This window comes from Manacus vitellinus, unplaced genomic scaffold (genome assembly GCF_001715985.3).
Source record: "Manacus vitellinus isolate BGI_N305 unplaced genomic scaffold, ASM171598v3 scaffold_4_pilon, whole genome shotgun sequence".
In the NCBI taxonomy this organism is placed as follows: Eukaryota; Metazoa; Chordata; class Aves; order Passeriformes; family Pipridae; genus Manacus; species Manacus vitellinus.
The window spans coordinates 871,982-891,502 of NW_021940604.1; the positions used below are offsets into that span (position 1 = coordinate 871,982).

The 19,521-nt window shown below is 37.6% G+C and overlaps 1 protein-coding gene across 4 annotated transcripts in view; it reads left to right on the forward strand.

Moving 5' to 3' along the window:
* The window catches only part of UTRN (utrophin), a 366,848-nt gene that overhangs the window by 310,316 nt on the left and 37,011 nt on the right, over positions 1-19,521 (forward strand). For all 4 annotated transcript variants that reach the window (XM_029962891.1, XM_029962892.1, XM_018078025.2 and 1 more), the window contains 4 exons: positions 5,798-5,883; positions 13,618-13,775; positions 16,119-16,285; positions 18,707-18,818. In XM_029962891.1, the coding sequence (XP_029818751.1) occupies positions 5,798-5,883; positions 13,618-13,775; positions 16,119-16,285; positions 18,707-18,818 (523 nt within the window). The remainder of the gene's footprint in view (positions 1-5,797; positions 5,884-13,617; positions 13,776-16,118; positions 16,286-18,706; positions 18,819-19,521) is intronic.

Consider the following 19,521-nt stretch of genomic DNA (forward strand, 5'->3'; position numbering starts at 1 on the left):
GTGTCAGCCTGCATGACCTACAAGCAGTAGGCTTTTATTTGGTTGTCCTTTTGAGTCATGAGTTTGTTTCTCATTTTCTTAGAGGCATTCACTATTCTCATCTCCCGTATGTAGTAAAACCTGGGGAAAGACATGATTTCCATCAGCTCCTCCATGCCCTACAATGTGTCTCTTTACATTCCTTCAGCAAAGGCATTTCAGGACTACTCTGGAGCTAACGCAGTAGTGCAGTGCATGGTGTGGTTCACTTCAGTGTGTCTAGTTGAACGTGTGCTTTAGTTTGGAGTTATACATAGAATTACAAATCAGAATTTCTAAGCTCCATGAGGTTGGTTAGAAAATTTATTTCCTTTCTCCCTATTTGAAGATAAAAAGAGTGAAAGTATTTCTCGAATAGTGATAAAAATTCTTATACCTGGCTTTGCCAAAGAGAGCTGTTACTTGTAGATTTATATGTTATCTTGGCTATGTTTGCTCACTTAATCAGTGCCAAATTCATAGCTTTTTGCTTTTTTTCCTCTCAGAGGATTACATACCAGTTCTCCTATTTTTTGTGGATACTTTACTTTTTTTTGGTTTTAGGGGAGCCAGAAGGAGAGAATAGAGTACATAGAACCATTTATCATTTATGTGCTGACTACTTATACTTTGAGATTTGAATATTACTGTTAAATATTGTGACATTTCTGTTAGTCGGACTCCTCGTCATTACTGATGAAAAATTGGTGAGTCCATCAAATAATAACTGGGAGTTCCTCCTGCAGTTATTTTTATTTTACAGAGTTCTGTATTGTGACTGAATAAACATATCACTTGCAAATAGAGCAGTAGATCAAGTGAGTTGCTTGACTTAAATGGTATTGGTAATTTAGAATAAGAGACTTAATAGTGTCAGAAAATTTTTTATAGTTACTGATTAGTTTGGGATTTTTTTTTCAGACTGACCACAAATCTATTACCTTTGCTTCCTAACTTCAGTTAGAAGTCAGTTGTTTAATCTGTTCATATTTAAAATGCACCTAATAAGCAGAAAACTTTTCTTTCAATAACATTTCCTGTTTTTCCCATTTCACTTGATTATTATATTGAAAACTTAGTGTAGATAATTCTTTGAGCTGATGAAGTACTTTAATCTTTATTTAAACTTTGAAAAATGGAGGATGAAGGTTTACTGAGAGAAAATTACTTTTTACAGTGTGTTTCCTTGTTCCCCTTTCAAATTCACTCCAGGATGAAAAACAAAATGCTAAAAGACCAGGCACCAAACTTAAGCTGGATTTTTTTGACTTTGTTTTTTGAATTGGCCTTCAGGGAAGAGCTAATTTGTGTCTTGGTATTTCCATTTTTTTATTGCATGAGTGCTACACATATACAATGTTTCAAATTGTTTAACTGCCTACAAAAGGCATCTGTTAGTGGCATGCTGTTAACCTGAGATTTAATTACAGATTCACAGATTAATAACAAACTGAGTAGTTTTCCAGACTTAACCTGCAGATGTCTTTGGCCCTTAAGCCCTTGGGTCCTTTTACTTCTTCAAGGACTCAAGGGTTGTTCCAGACAGCAACATCTGCCCTTATAAACATTTTCCAAACTTAAAGTTCTTTGTTTTGGCTAGACCAGAGATTTTTTAATTTTTTTTTTTAAATACAATTAAAGATAAATATCTTACATATTTACAATGAGAGCTGTGAAAGAAATTGTTTGAATTGTTTGCTTTATAAAATCATTTGACTAGGCCTGTGTTTATAGTATCCAAAAGCAATAGCTGATGATTATTCTTTTGGACTACATACTGTCAAATTTGCTAAAATATCCAGATGTCATTTATATAAAAAGGGCTGATACCTTTCAGTGCTAATGGAATAGCTTAACACTCCTAGAAATGAGATTTTTCTATATGTGCTAATTCTGGGTAATGACTCATTTCAATCAGAATTACCCATAAAGAAACTTCTACGTGCACTGTTTTTAAAATTTTATCATGTTTAGCTGACTTCCCACGTCTCAACTTTTAAATTTTCTTGTGGTTTTTTTTGTTTGTTTGTTTGTTTTGTTTTGTTTTGTTTTTGGTGTTAGGATACTTTTGATAATGCCTTCTTCTAAATTGAATTTCTTTGGTACATTAGTTTCGGAAGGCTATCTGTGGTATATATGCCGACATTTTCCATATGATCAAAACTGTCTTTCACGATTATTCTCTATGGCCCAATCTTTCTCTGAAGAATTACAGCTTTGTTATTTATCATTGCTCTGATACACCTGGCAGATTCTAACACCAGACTGAGTCTGATACACCTGGCATATTCTAACACCGGGCCGAGTTAATAACCCAGGCCTTATCAGAGTGTTCATTTCAGTAAAATCTGAACTTCTGAGGAATGAGAAGGATGAGATACCTGCTCAGTCAGCCTTAACTTCATGCCCCAGTTTTGACAGTAGCTGATGGAAGTTTTCTGCATGTACTCTAATTGCATCCCCCGTGTTGATGATAGCTGTTTTGATTCATAGAGCACTCAGTGAGAAAAGCTTAGCAGGCTGTGATAGCAGGAAGAAGACTTTGGGAAGCATGTGGCTGTCTGTAGGGCAGGAAAATGTGGGTGATCAAGAGGAGGCACCTATGGGGACCGTCATTAATCTAACAGGCTGCCTTCTGTTGCTGGGCTATGTAGATAACTGATAGCTGCAGTCCTTGGTGGTCCTTAGTTGCAGTGTCAGTGTTGTCTAGGTGTGGTGGCTTGAAACTCCCAAGAATCCAATTTCTAAGTTCAAACCCCTCTCACAATTTGCCCCTGTGAGAGGGTTTAGTGATGGCATGGACTTGATCTCTTCCTCACCTCATGTGGAGAGTTTTCAGACAAAACACAACTATTCGGTATTGGGGAAAGGGGAAAATATTTACAAAGGTTTATTTAGATACAAATATATATTTACATTAAGTAAATTCCTCTTTTCCTTCAATAAAAGTCTAAGAAGAAAAGGGAAAAGTCTTTCTGTCACTCCTCAGGCCACAGTTCCTTCATTTCAGTTTTTTGTGGCACTGGTTAGTGTCTTTCATTTCTCTAAGGCAGCAGATTTAAGTATGGCAGTCAGGATTTTTGTTCTTACTTTGTGGAAATTCCAACCCTGAGCCTGAGCCTTCTGGGGATTTTCCTTGGAGACCTTCACTTCTCTTGGGTTAGAGCATTTAAGGCAGCTTTCAGTTCAGTCTTACCAGAGCTCCTTTGCTCTGTCTCAGCTCACCAGCATGGTAGCAGCAGTGGAGGGCAAGGCCACCTCCTCCGCATTCCATCTTGGTTCAGCTCTCAGGACGACTCTGAGTTTTTCAACTCCTTTCTCTCTCTAGCTGCTGCTGCATTTTGGGACTCCCTAAGGGTTTGGAAGTTCACCCCTCTTCTTCAGGAGGTCTCTGGGTTTTGAGAAAGTGATACAGTCTTACCCCAAAACAACCCTGTTGAGTTTTCCTCTGTTTTGTTGCCAGCTCTCCCTCCTGCAGGAACATCTCTGCGTCTTTCAGACGGCTTCCCGTTATCTCATTGCTACTGACTATCTTTTGGCTTTTAGCCATCGCTGTCTCTGTTCAGGACTGCTCCGCTGCTGCTTTCAGTGCCTTCTGCTGCTGCTGACAGTAAGGAAACTCTTCCAGCTCTTGATTACAGGACCCAGTCCAGCTTTGACACTATACCAGGTCTCCTGTAGCCTCAGCTGGGGGCTGGGGGCCCTTGGCCCCCAGAGGGACTCACTGGCCCCTGCCTCCTTGTGGCTCAGATCATGGCTACCTACCTTCTGAACTGTCTTCACCACCTTCTCTTCCGTTTCTGCGGGTATATAATTTCCGTAGGGCGCACATGGACTTTTGATTGGTCCAGTATTATCAGTGGGGCAAACCATTACTACCTCAGAGAAAAGGTTTTTCAAACCACCACACTAGGGCTTGAGAGCTCTTTGACAAGAGAAGTCTGAACTGTAGTGGGCTTATCTTCATTCTCTAGTTTTCCTTGGTAGCACCTGGTGTTTTTATGCTATTGTTCCTCTTCCTCCAGGGACATAGGGTCCCTCTGGACTTCATATTGCTAATCTTGTTTTCTGTTGATTTTTCAGTGATCCTTATTCTTTGGAAAAATATTGCAGGCTTTGTAATTATTTGTATAATTTTCTGAGAAAATGCTTTTTGTGTGAAGAAAGTTTTTCACAGATCCTACAGTGATCTGCTGAAATCAAGAGAAGCTTGAAGCCTCCACATACCTGATGTGGAGAGCTAAAAGCCCTGATCTTTTAGCTGCAAAGTTTTTCTAAGTTTATGTCTTTAATAAACAAATGATGTAGTCAGTCCTGAGTTAAATCAAACCCAAATGAATGTTCAGCTTTTTTTATTTTTTTTGATGAATATAAGGTTAAAGCACAGACAACCCTACACAGGAAAGAATGGGTAAATACCTCTATGAAGGTGTAAAATGAACCATTTAGATGGTAAAATGTACCAGAATGATGTAGTGTCTGTAATTGAAAGAGGTAATGTGAAGCTAAGCTTGAATATATAAAATAGATGGCACTTTTCTGACATTCTGGAAAATTAGGTCCTGATTTTCCAACTAGGTCTTAAAAGTAATGGGTGTTTTTGATTTAATTTGGCAATAATTTCTCTGTACCACTGTTCCAGCTTGTGGAATGGAGAAGATAATGCTGTCTAGTCTTACTAGATTAGGTGATGGTTGTGAAGAAAAATGCATTAATATTGTAAGTTGGTTAGCTAATTTATCAAGAATCCAGGAATAAATTAATAATTTTGTATTCAGCACAACATTTGTGAAGTAAATCAGACAGCAGGCCATATGTTGAATGGATAGGATGAAAAGAGATATGTAACAGCCACTCCCAAATTAATTAACGTATATATCACTTCTGTGTGACAGAAAGGACCAAAGTAATGTTTGATGTGATATTAAATTTAGTGTTATCTTACTTGTTGGTTAAGGAGCCAGCTAACCTTATGTGGCAATATGTGCAGTTTGACTACTATTATTATGACTTCTTTTTGCCACGTCTGATTTGAAGACAAATTCTGTCATGGTTTTTGACTTTTGAAAGAAAAAAAAATTCATAAGAATATGTTTCTTTGCTGATATTTTGAACTTTAAAATTGTCCTTTTCCGTGTAACCTGGGTTTTTTGCTTTAGTATGTGTTTGAGCAGTGTTTGTCTTGCAGGCTTAACATTACTTGCTTTGGTACCCGCTTACCTGTTCTCAAGTTGCTTTTTGAGTTTGGAGATACTTTGTTCATGTTGAACAAGATGAGCCTGAAATTACATTACTTAGAAAGAACAACAGCTCTGCATCGTTGAATTAGTGTATGTGGTTGCCTGTTTATGTCCTGATATTACATATATATCAGAGCATTTTAAACATAAAAGACAAAAATTAAGGGAAAAAAGAGAATGAATTGCTGTGATATGAAAACTTGGTTTTATTGCAGTCCTTTTGTTTCACACTGAGTAATAGGCTTTCCTGCTGTGTGTTCATGTATTTTTTCTGTGTATATCACATTATCAAATCACATTAAGAGCTTCACAGAGCTAATCATCTGGTCCTTTGGAATAATGTGTGTAAACTGCTTAGAAGGCAAGCTGAGCTTTTGTAAGGGAACAATTCTTAATGTGATTTGTAGTGGTTTGGGGTTTTATTTGAGATTTGAAGTATATTTGAAGTAGAAGTTACCAATATCTTTGTATTTTTAATAGACTTGAATTGGAGTGAAATAAAATTAAACTATTAAATTGTCTTATCTTTATAATTTCAGTGGCCGAACTGGAAAGATTCGAGTGCAGTCCCTGAAAATTGGCTTGATGTCTCTTTCTAAGGGCCTTCTGGAAGAGAAGTACAGATGTAAGGAAGTTTTACAAAATACTCTATATAACTAAGTCATGTACAATGACAACACATATTGCAGTGAAATTTGAAGTAAAATATTTTTCATGCCTGTACATGGCAGTTTTCTTGTGTGTAAGTAAAACAGAATTGTTGTCATTATCATCATTGACAATGGAGAAAGTAGGATTTATATCTTGATTGGAAAGTATTGATGTCAATTCTGCTTTGTCATAAGTCACAGTACTGCAGCCCCCAAAAGAAAAGGAGAACATAGCCATGTGGAAGCTAGGGAAGTATTATATTTGACCAATTCTGTTCTCTCTTGTGTGTGTGTGTATGTTTTGTTTAGGGAAAAATCAAGCAAGTCAGTACTGATTGCATCACATTTCTATGGCTGGTAAAGCAAGGAAATACATCAAAATCCAGTAATTGTATTTAGTAGTCCATGAGAAAGATGATCTGAACTCTGAAAATGGTTTTCTGATATATGTGCTTTCTGCCAAAATTGCACAATGAAAGTTTGAATTATGTTGATTTAAGGAACCTCACAAGCTTGAGAAATACTAAGCAGTATAAAAATATTTCACAAAAATAATTTCAGGAGCAGAGGAGAATTGAGTAACTTTGTGGCAAAACCCCCTGACAAATATAGAAAAAAAGATGAAGCATTATATTGGAGCATCCTATGTGATGGACATTTACATATTATGCACATTCATCTTAAAATTGCTGTTCTTTGCAGTATTTCCTTGGTTCATTTTGGAAACACATGAAAAATTTATAGAGAGTGAATTTGCTGCATGTACCTTTGAGCTCTGCAAAAATTTCTGCTTTCCTTAAGAACACTTGTGGGCAATCTTACAATCTTGGTTATTAACATTGAGCAAAAGTATGTGTCTTATGCATTGGGACATATTTTGACATTTGAATGGCATACTGAGACTTTGGGTTTTTTAGTTTCCTTATGTCACTTGACATATATTTGAATTATTCCATAACTGAAGAAGGTTGACGGACATACCTTTGTTCAGTAATGACAATTCAGGGAGTAATCTACCATTTAGTGTGAAATAAAAAGCTTTCCTAAAGTACAGAAGTCAGTTAGGTTGTGGATAACAAACTGATTACACTGTCAAAAGATGGTTTCAAAAAACTCCAAAACCTGAGAATAAACTTGCATGAAATTGCTATTGGTAATACATTAGTATGTTTACAGTTACCAAATGCAGGCACTGAAGTAGAACAAAGAAATTACTAGGTCTGATTAATTTTTGTGTTGTTGCTTTGTATTTAGTAGTAAAATAGAAGTCACAGCTGATTGTGGCTACAGATTTTACGTCATCTGTGTTAATAGCATGGACTATTTTCTCTGAATATTACTTTGAAAAGTCCTAAAAAAGTTAGTACAGAATAAGTCTCAGAAGACTTTTGTGCCAAGTGATCATAACTTCAATCTGAAATACATCTGAAATTAAAGTAGTTGCTTGGGTTCTCGAAGCAGAGAATATTTTTGTTGTTGTAACTCCTATGATCAGGAGCTTTGATATATTTTTTTAGTTTCATTGTCCTTATGAACCTTAAGATTGTCACCAGAAAACCTCTTAAATCTGAAAAAAATTTTGCTAAAGAAGGAAGGACGTAACAGTGTTAGGTATTGGTTCTTGGCTTGCAGTGGCTTTGCAGTCAGTGTTTTGGGGTCCTCTGGCACCAGCTGTGTGCCAAAACCTAAGCTTTGGTGTGAGCTCTTTTGCTTCTTTTGATTTTGTCACACCCTACTAATCATCTCTTTGTGAGAGAAATTTTGTTTTATCTACTGAGGTTTCAGATCCTTAAGTGAAAACTGTGGTGGAAATCCTAAGTATTTTCAAGAAAGTCAGTGACCTGGAAGAAAGAGCAGGACCCCCAAACATGGGTGCTTAATATGAATTATCTGCCATCTGATTTTTTCCCTTTCTCAGACCAACTCCTGAAATTTGCTTCTCCTTTTGGCTATATTTCTTCTAACCATTTAGGAGGCGTTGGCAATTCCAGACTCCTCTGAGTGACAGTCATCATACAGCTGTGGTTGAAACCCTTAGCAGAGCACAGATTGTGCCTTAGATGTTGTAGCCTTGGAGAAGCTTAGAGTGGTTGGTAGTAAAATAGACAAGTTTGTTGTTTTAAAATCTTTTGGATGAACCCTTCACTCTTTTGTAAAACTGTTGAGCAGAATGTCTGCTCAGGTGTTCAGACTTCCTAGAGACCAGACTTTTGAGGCATAATTTCAGGACTGTTGAGACATTTGATTTTGTCATGGTTTAACCCCAGCCAGCAACCAAGCCCCGCACAGCCACTCACTCCCTCCTCCACCAGCAGGATCAAGGAGAGAACTGGAAGGGTAAGAGCTGGAAAACTCGTGGATTGAGATAAAGACTGTTTAATAGGGAAAGCTGTGCACACAAGCAAAGCAAAACAAGGAATTCATTCACTGTTTCCTATGGGCAGGCAGGTGTTCAACCATCTCCAGGAGAGCAGGGCCCCATCACATGTGACTGTTACTTCGGAAGACAAACACCATCACTCCAGATGTCCCCTCACTTCTTCCTTCTTCCCTCCACTGTATAGACTGAGCATGATATCATATGGTCTGGAATATCCCTTTGGTCAGTTTGGGTCACCTATCCCAGCTCTTGTCTTCTCCCTACTTCCTTGCCATTGTGACAATACGAAAAGCAGAAAAGGCCTTGGCTCTGTGTAAGCCCTGCTCAGCAATAACAAAAACATCTCATATTATCAGCCCTGTGTTCATCACAAATCAAAACAGAGGCCCATACTAGCCACTGTGAAGAAAATTAACTCTAGCCCAGCTGAAACCAGCACAGGTTAATGAAATAATATAATAAATTGGCAGGGGTCAGTAACTTCAGTTTACCAGTACAACTGACTTTCATCTTTCTCTTTTACTTTCTTTTGGAAATCAAACTTTTGTTCTTTTTTCTTTCTCTCATGTTAATCCCTTTTTTTTTGGTTTGGTTTGGTTTGATTTTTTTGGTTTGTTTTAACAGCCACCTTCAGTCACATTTATTTTCATCAAAAATAAGAACTTTGTTAATTGTATGTTCATTTACAGTGTAGGTAGAATCTTTTCCCTTGTCACATTTTTAAAAAATTATTTGCCAGGGAAATTTCTGTGACTTTTTTTTTTTTTAATTTAATTAAGCTGCTTTTTTAGGATTGTAGACTTCAGGGTTGACATGAGAATGGATCTTTAATTAAAAGTCCCAGTTACTAAAGCTGCAATTAAAGAATACCTATTCTTGGAAATGTTTAAGACGTGCTTAATTTCAAGCACGTCCCTGGGTGTTCCTGAGAATAAAAATGGACCTGCAAAAGTAATTCAGTTGTTGTGAGCTGCTTCACATCTGTTCTTGTAGGGCAAGGAATCTAGGGCTTCTTCTCTGTTATTGAGGCCAATGCCCTGGTCTGGTTGTATCCATGTTATGCTCTCCTTTCCCTTCTGACCAGGAGGGTCACTTGTGAGCTACATCAGAATGCATTTGTGTGCATTTCACTCTTACCTGGACTCATTTTTAATACCAAAAGCCCAAATTGGCAGCAGAAACAGAAAAAACCATATGAAGTTTTTCATTTTTTTATAGTGTGTGGATTTGTAGATTTTGAGTCATATGACCCAAATCAAATTAATAATCATTAAATTATTAATGAACAAAAACTGTATGACTTGAGATGAAAAAGAAGAGCTACTTGAGAAATCTTATCTGCAAAGCATTTCAGTTTTCAAATGAGGTACAGCATCCTTGGAATGTGGTGGGAATTTTTAACTGTTAAGTTTATGTTGTTAATTTTCAAACCATTTGGAACTTGGTAGTTAAAAAAAAAAAAGAAATTAGAATGTACGTTCTGTTTGTGACAATTCAACATAACATATATGTTGTGGACATCATTCTACTATCTTATTATCATTTTGGTAGGAATGAAACTTTTCAACATTTTCAAGTATCCCTTTCTATATCAACCATTAAGTACATTTTTTCAAGCTGTCCTGCTGAGTTGCAGCTTGAGTCCCACTGCTGTCATCCTCAAAATACGAGTGTGAGGCTGAATTTATTTAAGATTAACTGACTTCCTTTTTTCCTAGTATGTTTTTTTATATGACTCAGGTCTGAATAATCATTTCTCTGCTCCCTCAATCATTTTTCCTGTCCTTTGATAGAGTCCCTTATACAGTTTAACCTTAATGTCAATGTGTTTTATGTTGAAACTCATTTAATATTTATGTGCATGTTAACAAACTCCATTTACAAGAGTTTATGGCTTTTATCATTGCTGGTGGGTGATTTATGGGGTCCCCTTTCCAACTGATGCAAGTATATTGTCCAGGTGGTCCCTGTCAGAGCTAAAACAGGCTGTTCTCCAATACATTTACCACTTGAGTTGCTCTTACCGTACCTCCTTTGCCAGGGAACAGTTCATGGGTTATTTGAAGTAGGTAGGCCAGATAGCAAGAGCATTCTCACTTTCTATACCTTTAGTTTAGGAGCCTCTGCTCCTGTGTGCCACACTAGAGGGGTTTGGGAAAAGAGGATACCATCCATAGCCTTGCATTTGGTTATGGCACTTGCTGGTGTTAAACAAATAAAACTCAAGTGGAGTGTTTTGGAGGAGTTTGAGTTCTTCAAAGGTATTTGCTGGTTTCCTCCTAGCTAATCACTCTGCCTATTACCCCTCCTGTCACACAGTTTTTCGTCTATTTACCAGCTCCATAGTCAACTGAAGTTTTAGGGCTTAGGAAATTACTTCACCTGCCTCCCAGCTCAAGCAGTTAATGACTTGTTCTTCTTTTAATGCCTGTTTCCACTGTAGACTGATGCAAACAGAATAAGACAAACTTTTCTTTTTTTCCTTTTTTTTTTTTATACTATCAATTTTTTTAAGCTGACTCTTAAAAATTGAAAAACTATGCCGACCTAAGCTGAAGAAGCTAGCCAGGATCAGAGATTGCCAAGACAAGCCTGCAGCTGGATAGTACTAATTCTGTCACCACTGTTGTCTGTGGTGGTTTTTTTCCTCAACACTGAGTGGTGAAGATGCTGTAGCTGCTGTTTGACTAGGCAAGAAAGGGGTGAGAAAAATATGACAAACTCTAAAAATTATTTCAGCCATCTGGATTTTTATTTTGTGAAGATCCTTTCTTCTGCTTCCACCTCCTTTGAGAAGAAATAAAGTATGACCAGACTATCTGAAGCACGCTGACAAAACTTGACAGTTGTTCTAAATGAAGGACAAAACAATTTACGCAGTGTAATAAGAGTTACTCTTGAGTGTTTCTGAACAAAGCTTGTCTTTTTCTCAATCAGAAGTGCAGTCAGACTGAATTTTCAAATTTCATTTATTTATAATCTATTAATGATTGTTCTGGTGGGAAACATGAAAAAGTAGGGGAATAGTATAAATGGATTCTTTTTTCTTTTAAGATTACTTGAAGTTTTAATCCAAGCCAGCTACTGAGTGCAAAAGGACAATGTAAAAGCCAACTGGAACGAACATAAGAATTTAATTCCATTTCTTCTGTAATTTGTACCACTCACAGAATTTAAAAATATTTCTTTGATAAACTCAGCATTTAAGATGTTTTCAGGAAAGATGAATCTTGTGAATAAATGTTAATGTTCACAGCTATGGAGTTCATAAATCAAAATTATTGGCAGAAACATATTAAAAATTTTGGCCGAACACTTTAACAATTAAAATTATCCAATCTAAGAAATGTGTTAAGAAAGTACTTGAGAAATAATATCTGTACTGCAGACGGGCCTGCCGGTTAAATTCAGTGCTTAACTGTGACTGTAGGTACAAGCAGTATCTTCCCTCCCAGTGCCTGTATCTGGAACAATTTTCTTTATCCCTTTCAGCATCCATTTTTTCCGTTGTTACAGTCATCCTGGTTCATCCGTTTATACTGCAGGGCTTGACACCTACCTTAAGAAAGTGGAATCAGTAAAGGGAAAGGACATGGAAGCAGACATGGTTATCCATGAAGAAAATGTGATTATTGTTAAGCTTGAGTTGTCTTTCTTGCTGCTGCTCTTGCTTTAAGCTATTTCACATGGCCAGTTGTGACTCGTGGTAACTTCTAGTCTCTCTTCAGAGCAAATGTGCTTCTGTCCCCAGCCAACTGAAGGATGGCATAGATTTTAGCATAAGATATGGATTTTTGAAATATTTCATTCTTCATAGAAACGTAAAATAGTTTGATTTAGAAGGAACCTTTAAAGGTCATCTGGACCAACCCCCTTGCAATAAGCAGGGTCATCTTCAACTAGATCAGGTTACTCAGAGCCCTCTCCAACCTGGCTGTGAATGTTCCCAGCGATAGAGCATCTACCATCTCTCTTGGCAACCTTTTCCAGTGTTTCACCACCCTCATTGTAAAAAATTTCTTCCTTATAACTAGTTTAAATCTTTTAGTTTAAAACCATTACCCCTTGTCCTACTGTGACAGGCCCTGCTAAAAAGGTTTGTCTCCAGCTTTCTTATAAGCCCCCTTTGAGTACTGAAAAACTGCAATAAGGCCTCTCTGGAGTCTTCTCCAGGGTGAACAACTCCAACTCTCTCAGCCTTTCTTCAGAGGGATGGAATATCTCTCCTATGATCAGTTTTGTGGTCCTTCTCTGGACCTGCTCTAGCAGCTCCATGTCTTCCCTGTGCTGGGGACCCTAGAGCTGGAGTCAGCACTCCAGATGGGGTCTCACCAGAGCAGAGCATGCAGAATTACCTCCCTCAGCCTATTGGCTGCACTTCTTCTGATGCAACCCAGGATACGGTTGACCTTCTGGGCTGCAAGCACACCTTCTCAGCACACGTCCAGCTTTTCATCCACCAGGACCCCCAAGTCCTTCTTGGCAGAGCTGCTCTCAGTCCCTTCATCCCCCAACCTGTATTGATACCCGGGGTTGCCCAGACTGAGGTGTAGCACCTTGCACTCAGCCTTGTACTTCTTCGTAAGATACCCATGGGCCCACTTCTCAAGCTTGTCCAGGTCTTTCTGGATGGCATCCTGTCCTTCAGGATGCACCTGCATCCCTTCAACTGTACCACTCAGCTTGGTGTCATCTGCAGACTTGCTGAGGGTATGCTTGATCCCTTTGTCTGTGTCATTGATGAAGATATTAAATAGCACTTGTCCTCATACAGACTCCTGAAGGACACCACTTGTCACTGATGCCCACTGGGACTCTGAACAATTGACCACTAACCTCTGGATCAACCAATTGTTGGTTGACCATCCAACCAATTCCTTATCTGCCCATCAAATCCATCTCTCTCCAGTAGAAAGAGAAGGATGTTGTGGGTGACCATGTCAAAGGCCTTACAGAAGTTCAGAGAGGTGACATCTGTAGCCCTTCCCTTGTCCGCTGATGTAGTCACTCTATTATAGAAGGCCAGGCAGGACTTTTTGCTGGTGAAGCTGTGCTGGCTGCCTCAAATCACCTTCCTGGCTACCATGTGCCATAAGAAGCTGTATAGTTTCATTCATTTGGCCTTATTTTTCTCATTTGTATGGTTACAAATGAAGAAAACATATTGAAAGTTATCAAGATTAAATTAAGGTAAGCTCCTGTAAATGGGTCTGTGGCCATGTAACTATGACTATAACAAAAATATTAAAAGCTCGAGCTGCAGCGTTACTGAATGAAAGGGGATGTATGTGGAAATGAAATGATACGATGCCTTTTTTTGATGTTGCAGACCTCTTCAAGGAGGTGGCTGGCCCTACAGAAATGTGTGATCAGAGGCAGCTGGGTCTTCTGCTTCACGATGCTATCCAGATCCCACGACAGCTTGGTGAAGTGGCAGCCTTTGGTGGGAGCAACATTGAACCCAGTGTGCGCAGCTGCTTCCAACAGGTAAGATAAAGACCTTCATGAGAAAAAAACCCCTCTGGAAAGTCTAAAGATTCACTTGTACGTGATGTAAAAAGAAGAGAGGAATTTTTAAAACATCCACTGAGTTTTGAACAGAAATGAATATGCCCCTGTAACTAAGTGTGGGAAGTTATTGTGAAAATGCGGCTGTAAAAGATGGTTTATGGTTTAGGACAGGATGAAACAAATTATGTTTAGCCAAACGAATATATAAATCTTTGTGATTTTGACAGTGTTTGCAGCTCTAAAAGCTGTTAAAAAATTTTGTAGCAGTCAATTACCCTGCTTTGCATTGTTCAAAGCAAACTAATACTGTGAGAACAACATGCTTTTCCCTGCTGGAACAAGACACAATCTCAACAGAACAAGAGAATGATGTTGGTAGTAATTTTTGACCTTATGAACCAGGAAATTATTTTACTGACAAAAGAGCTTGCACTTGCATGAAACTTCAAGCTTAGTCATTAATATATCATGAGCCTTTATGCAGCAGATCAGAATGGAATTAAGCTCTTGCATCCTGCTGTTCAGCCCCACACTACATGTCAGGGGTTAATGAGGCTGCAAGGATCATCTGTCTGTTTAAAGATGAGAATTAAAAACAGGATGTTGTAATGAAACACAACTAACTGACTTTGTCAAGGATGCCTAAAGCTCCAACTGTTTGCTATTGATAGCTATACTTCTTCTGTGTATTATTTCTGTGAAAGTGGCTGATTTGAACATCATCAGAAATTGTATGTGGATTAAAAATTCACTGTGGTGTGTATAAAATTAATGACTTGGATATTTTGGAGTTTATTGAATCAAACATTAAAGATTTTAGGGACCTTTTAGAGCATTTTTCTTTTGCCATTCTTTCATAGACATTTCTACTTTTTTGTCCAGTGCTTTGAAAAATGCAGTTGCACTAGCTTTTTTCAGAACTATTAGATTAATTTCTGGAGTCAGGTGATTAGAATTGGAAGTGTGTTTGTCCAGGTTATGAATAATTTAGTAGATACTTATGGAAGTTGATTTGACCCATTAACCATGTAAAACTTTCCCTTATGTTTTAACACTGCTGCTTCAGACAATAAGGGATGATGCTTGACATAGCTATAACTGGCCTTGAGTGGTTCAAGTCATACTGAAATATTCAGTTGTTCATTTGTTAGTGACAGACAGAGGAATGATCTTTAAGTCCCCATCTCCCATGCTATTCAATTATAGGTGAGGGGGTACTAGCAAGGTAGCATTTAAACACTTGATGTGTTATTACAGTTATACTGATAATGAGGTTGCACCCCTCATCTCACACAAATAGCTCAAGTTCAGTCTCTGGTAATTAAAAAAGAATAGACAAAATTTGCAATTGCATGACAGTTCTCAGCCAAGTATTTTCTTGGTGAGGAAAGAATGTGGGTTTTTTTCATGCTTCTCCCTTTTACTGGCAAAAATCAACTTGGACTATAAATAGTTTAAGAAGCCTGGGATTTCCTTCTGTCATGCATTACCATTTAAGAATAGTTTTCATTTTTAAGCTTTGTTTTTTTTACTTCCAGTGAGCTCAGAAATATGACCTCTGTTCTTATTGCTGACAAAGTTGATGAATAGAATACCTTTACAGCTAGGCTTCTCTAGTGGTTACAATTTAAAGAAAATGTAGAGACATGTTTGTTTGCTTTTTAAAACAATCACGTTAATACTTTAGCTCTGCTTTATTCTTGCAGCAATTGCCTATAAAATGGGAGATTTCTTTCTCATTAGTTACGTGCCTGCCTGTTTGCTATTTGTGTGTGTGTTTAATGTGCTAACTAGAAAGAATACTGTGAGCTCCAAGCATAATAAAAAAATTACATGAGTCTAATGGCAATCAATAGGCACATGCAAGCACTACTGACATTTAGCATTTTGTCATCGATCTTAACTCAAAAGTCAACCATGTCTTTAGCATGTCTGAGGTGCAGAAAGTGCTTCCCTTTCATGCTCATACTTATTTTTCAAGTCCTTTCAGTTCACAGACAGCTTTACAAGGGACTCTGTTACTCATTTATTATGTCCTCCACCTTTATTACTGTCTGTTTACTCTATCATAGCTGTTTCAGTCTCCTATAGTCTTACTGACTGACTAGTTTTCTTTATTTGCATGTTGATCAAGGTTATTTCTTGTGTCTTGTAAATGGTTTTGGATGAACCTGTCATGGTAAGGATTAACACAGGTTGTTGTTTGGTCTTCTTCCATAGAATTCTAAGGAAAATTTGCTTTTGGGTGTGTGCTGTTGTGTTGTTTTATTTTATTATTTATTCTTTTTTAATTTGAATGTGGGTTCTTTCTCTCCACAGAATCACAATAAGCCAGAAATAACTGTAAAGCAATTTATAGATTGGATGCGCTTAGAACCACAGTCTATGGTGTGGCTACCAGTTCTACACCGCGTGGCAGCTGCAGAAACAGCGAAACATCAGGCCAAGTGCAACATCTGTAAAGAGTGTCCAATTGTCGGATTTAGGTAAGAGGAGGGCAGTTAGGTACAGTGTTTCCCTGAAAATATCCACACTTTTAAGCCTTCCAACAAATGCAGTTTTTTCTGTCTGTTTTCCAGGGTTTTCCTGCTTTAAGATAGGATCTGTCACCTGTGGTGTGGCCTGAGCTAGCGCAGTTCTGGCTGCTGCAGTACCACTGTTAGACAGCCAGTGACTGACAGAGGTACAGGGCAGGCTGTCATCAGGTGTTTTTGTGTTGTTGGAGCCAATAGATAACAAATTAAATATGAATGCACATCATGGTTTTTGTAAGCACAAGGTCAAAAGGAGGTGATCAGTAAGAAAAAATGTGGACTGACTGTCTGCTCTCTTGCATAGGGCTTGGGAAACTAACTTATGCCAGGCAACATTAAACACCCTTCAACATTAGTCTTTCCTTGCTTAAAACAAACACTGATATGTTGCTGTGATGCAGCTTGCACAGTTCCTGTCTCAAGCATTGAACTTAATCTAACTTTCATCTGTTCAAAGAAAGGTGTGAATTGCAAAAGAAAAAAATTACATGGGGAATATTCTCTATGTTATTCTCCTAAACTGTAGTTGGTACCCTTAGTGAGTACTGTTACAACTAGCATGCATTTGTGAACTGATTATTCCCATGTGCAAAATGATGCAAAATATCCCCCAGAAAATCCCAGCAGGGGCTACAGCTAGAGCTAAGAATAACTGGATTTTTCCTCTACTGTGGTCATGGAGTCTAGTGTATTATTTAGGAAAAATATAATAGGTCTTTCTTGTAAGTGCTTCTAAGGTTTTTCTTCAGGTATCTTGGCAGATGAATAAGTTTGGTACCCCGTGCTTTCTATACTCCATCTTTCAGTCGTTTTAAAGGATAATAATATGAATCCTGAGGTCAGATTCATCTCACCTAATTTTAGGCATGCTGGTTTTAGTCAATCTTACAAGACTGAGCTAGCAACCCTCTTTTTTGTCATTATAAATATAGATATGTATTTGCAAAAGTAATAAATCTGATCAAACTTTGTTGCCTGTCTTAAGAGGAGATGAAATTTCTTGAAGTGTTTTTATTTTTCTTTATTATTGCCTGAGGGAGCATAGAGTGACAAAGCTCCAGCTCAGATATGTTTTAGTTGTCTAAGTTGGGGATGATGAATCTTGTCTGTACTATGTGTAGAAGGAGGGTAGAGAGATAGAAAAGCAGGGAAAGGAAGACAAAGGAATGGGTCATTCTAAATAATTTCTATAATGAAGTTAGAGATCTGCAACAACAAAAGCCTCTAACATCTTAGCAGAAGGTAAATGTGGCCCTTTAATGCACAGGCTCTGAGTAAAAATTATAAACAGCTGCATCAGCATCCTTTAAAGTGAACCTTTACATTTATAGACACATATTCCCTTGCAAAACAAAACATAAAACTCAGCAGGGAAAAAAATGTGGATGGGTACTGAAAACGGCTCTCAGGAAGCAATTTAACTATTCAGTAGCTATTCAATTTGGTTAAGTTTGCTCATTTTAGTTTCATACCAATGATATAATCTCATCCAGTCAGAACAACCATACTATAAAAACAGTGGGGGGAATCTGGAATTGAATTGTTGCTTTAGTCTGCTCTGGTCTAAATAAATAAATCATGCTCCCGGTGACTACATTTAATACAAGGGATACTGTATAAGTTTGTTACTTTGTTTGTAAATAGTCTCTTAAAAAAAATACCAAAAGTAAATATATCATTGTAATTTTTTAAACTGAATTTTGTATTGTTTTTATAATTCATGAATTCTCAAGAATTTAATTTTCTGAAATGTGTTTGGAATTTCTGAGCATCAAAATTATTTACAAACACTTAAGCTAACTGTTCAGGGTAAAAGCATCTAAAAGCAAACCAGTCTGGCTTATAAAAGTTTTTTGAGATACCATCTGAACACTAAATAGAGGAAAAGAAAAACTAAAGCCAATATGGTTTAAAGTCAGTAAAAACTTGAAAATTATAAATTCTTCACAGTCCATCTATGAAGCTGATGCCCGTAAGATTTTCTGCTTCAAAGTGACTTAGGCAACACATGATTGACAATGGCTCTCTATATGGATATAGAGGCAGGAACTTTTAAACACTCAGTGAGGTGTGCAGTGTCAGGAGGTTCTGTGAAGTGGGTTAAGAGGGCTGCAGGTTTCCTGTGTTCCCGCACAGCTGCTGCAGTGGCACTGCAGTGGCCCCTGGGTCTGCAGCTGTGATGAGTGTTGGCTGTGCCACATCCTGGTCACACACACCCACACACTTCAAAGTTCTTTTGAAGCTAATCCCAACAAATTCACAGCGTTGCTGCTGAAAACCAGGTGACACCATTTCAGAGAGTAATTTGGTTTGTGAGGCTTAATTAGAAGTAGACTTAAGAATCTTTAATCACTATGTTTAATGTCCCCATAGGTATCGGAGCTTAAAACATTTCAACTATGATGTCTGTCAGAGCTGTTTCTTTTCTGGCCGTACAGCAAAGGGGCATAAATTGCATTATCCAATGGTGGAGTACTGTATACCTGTGAGTACTAATTTACTATTTCTAAGAGGTAACAATCATTATTTGAATTATTTGAGGTCTAAATTTTTTACGGAGTCTTTCGTCACTTCACTATTCTGCCAGGATTTCTTTTTCATATGTTTAGTAGGGCCTGTATTCCTACCTTTCTCTTTGGAAGGCATCAGGGACTTTGCTAGTGCTGCTGATTTTATGTGGACAGTATTTGGATTCTATAGAAATGGGTAGACATATCCAGCTGTGAGAGAACTTGAACTTCACTTTTTCTTTGTAAAAACAAAGCTTGAATATTAAATGTAATTATAGTACTTGTATACTTGCGTTTGCACACACACTGTAAGGGTGAGAACATGTCAGAGAAAAAGGACTCACTTCACTATTGCTATACCATAGGAAAAAATATTTATATTCTAGTAATGCACTTTAATATTTTTGGAGAGGTGTGTGATCTTCGCTTTCAGGTCCAACATTTTGCTTGCTTCATGAAAATGTGATTGGAAATATGTTGAGTTTCATTCTGCTGAGTTATTACTGTTGACAGGGATATTTAAAAATTGGTTTGTAGCTGAAAAAAATAGAATTGATAGTTTCTAACCAAAAATCTTCTAACCTCTGTGAGAGGTTTGCCTGCAGTAGCTAACACAAACTAATTTTAGAACACAGTATTTTCCTAATGGTGTTTCAAACACAATTTTCTATGGAGATT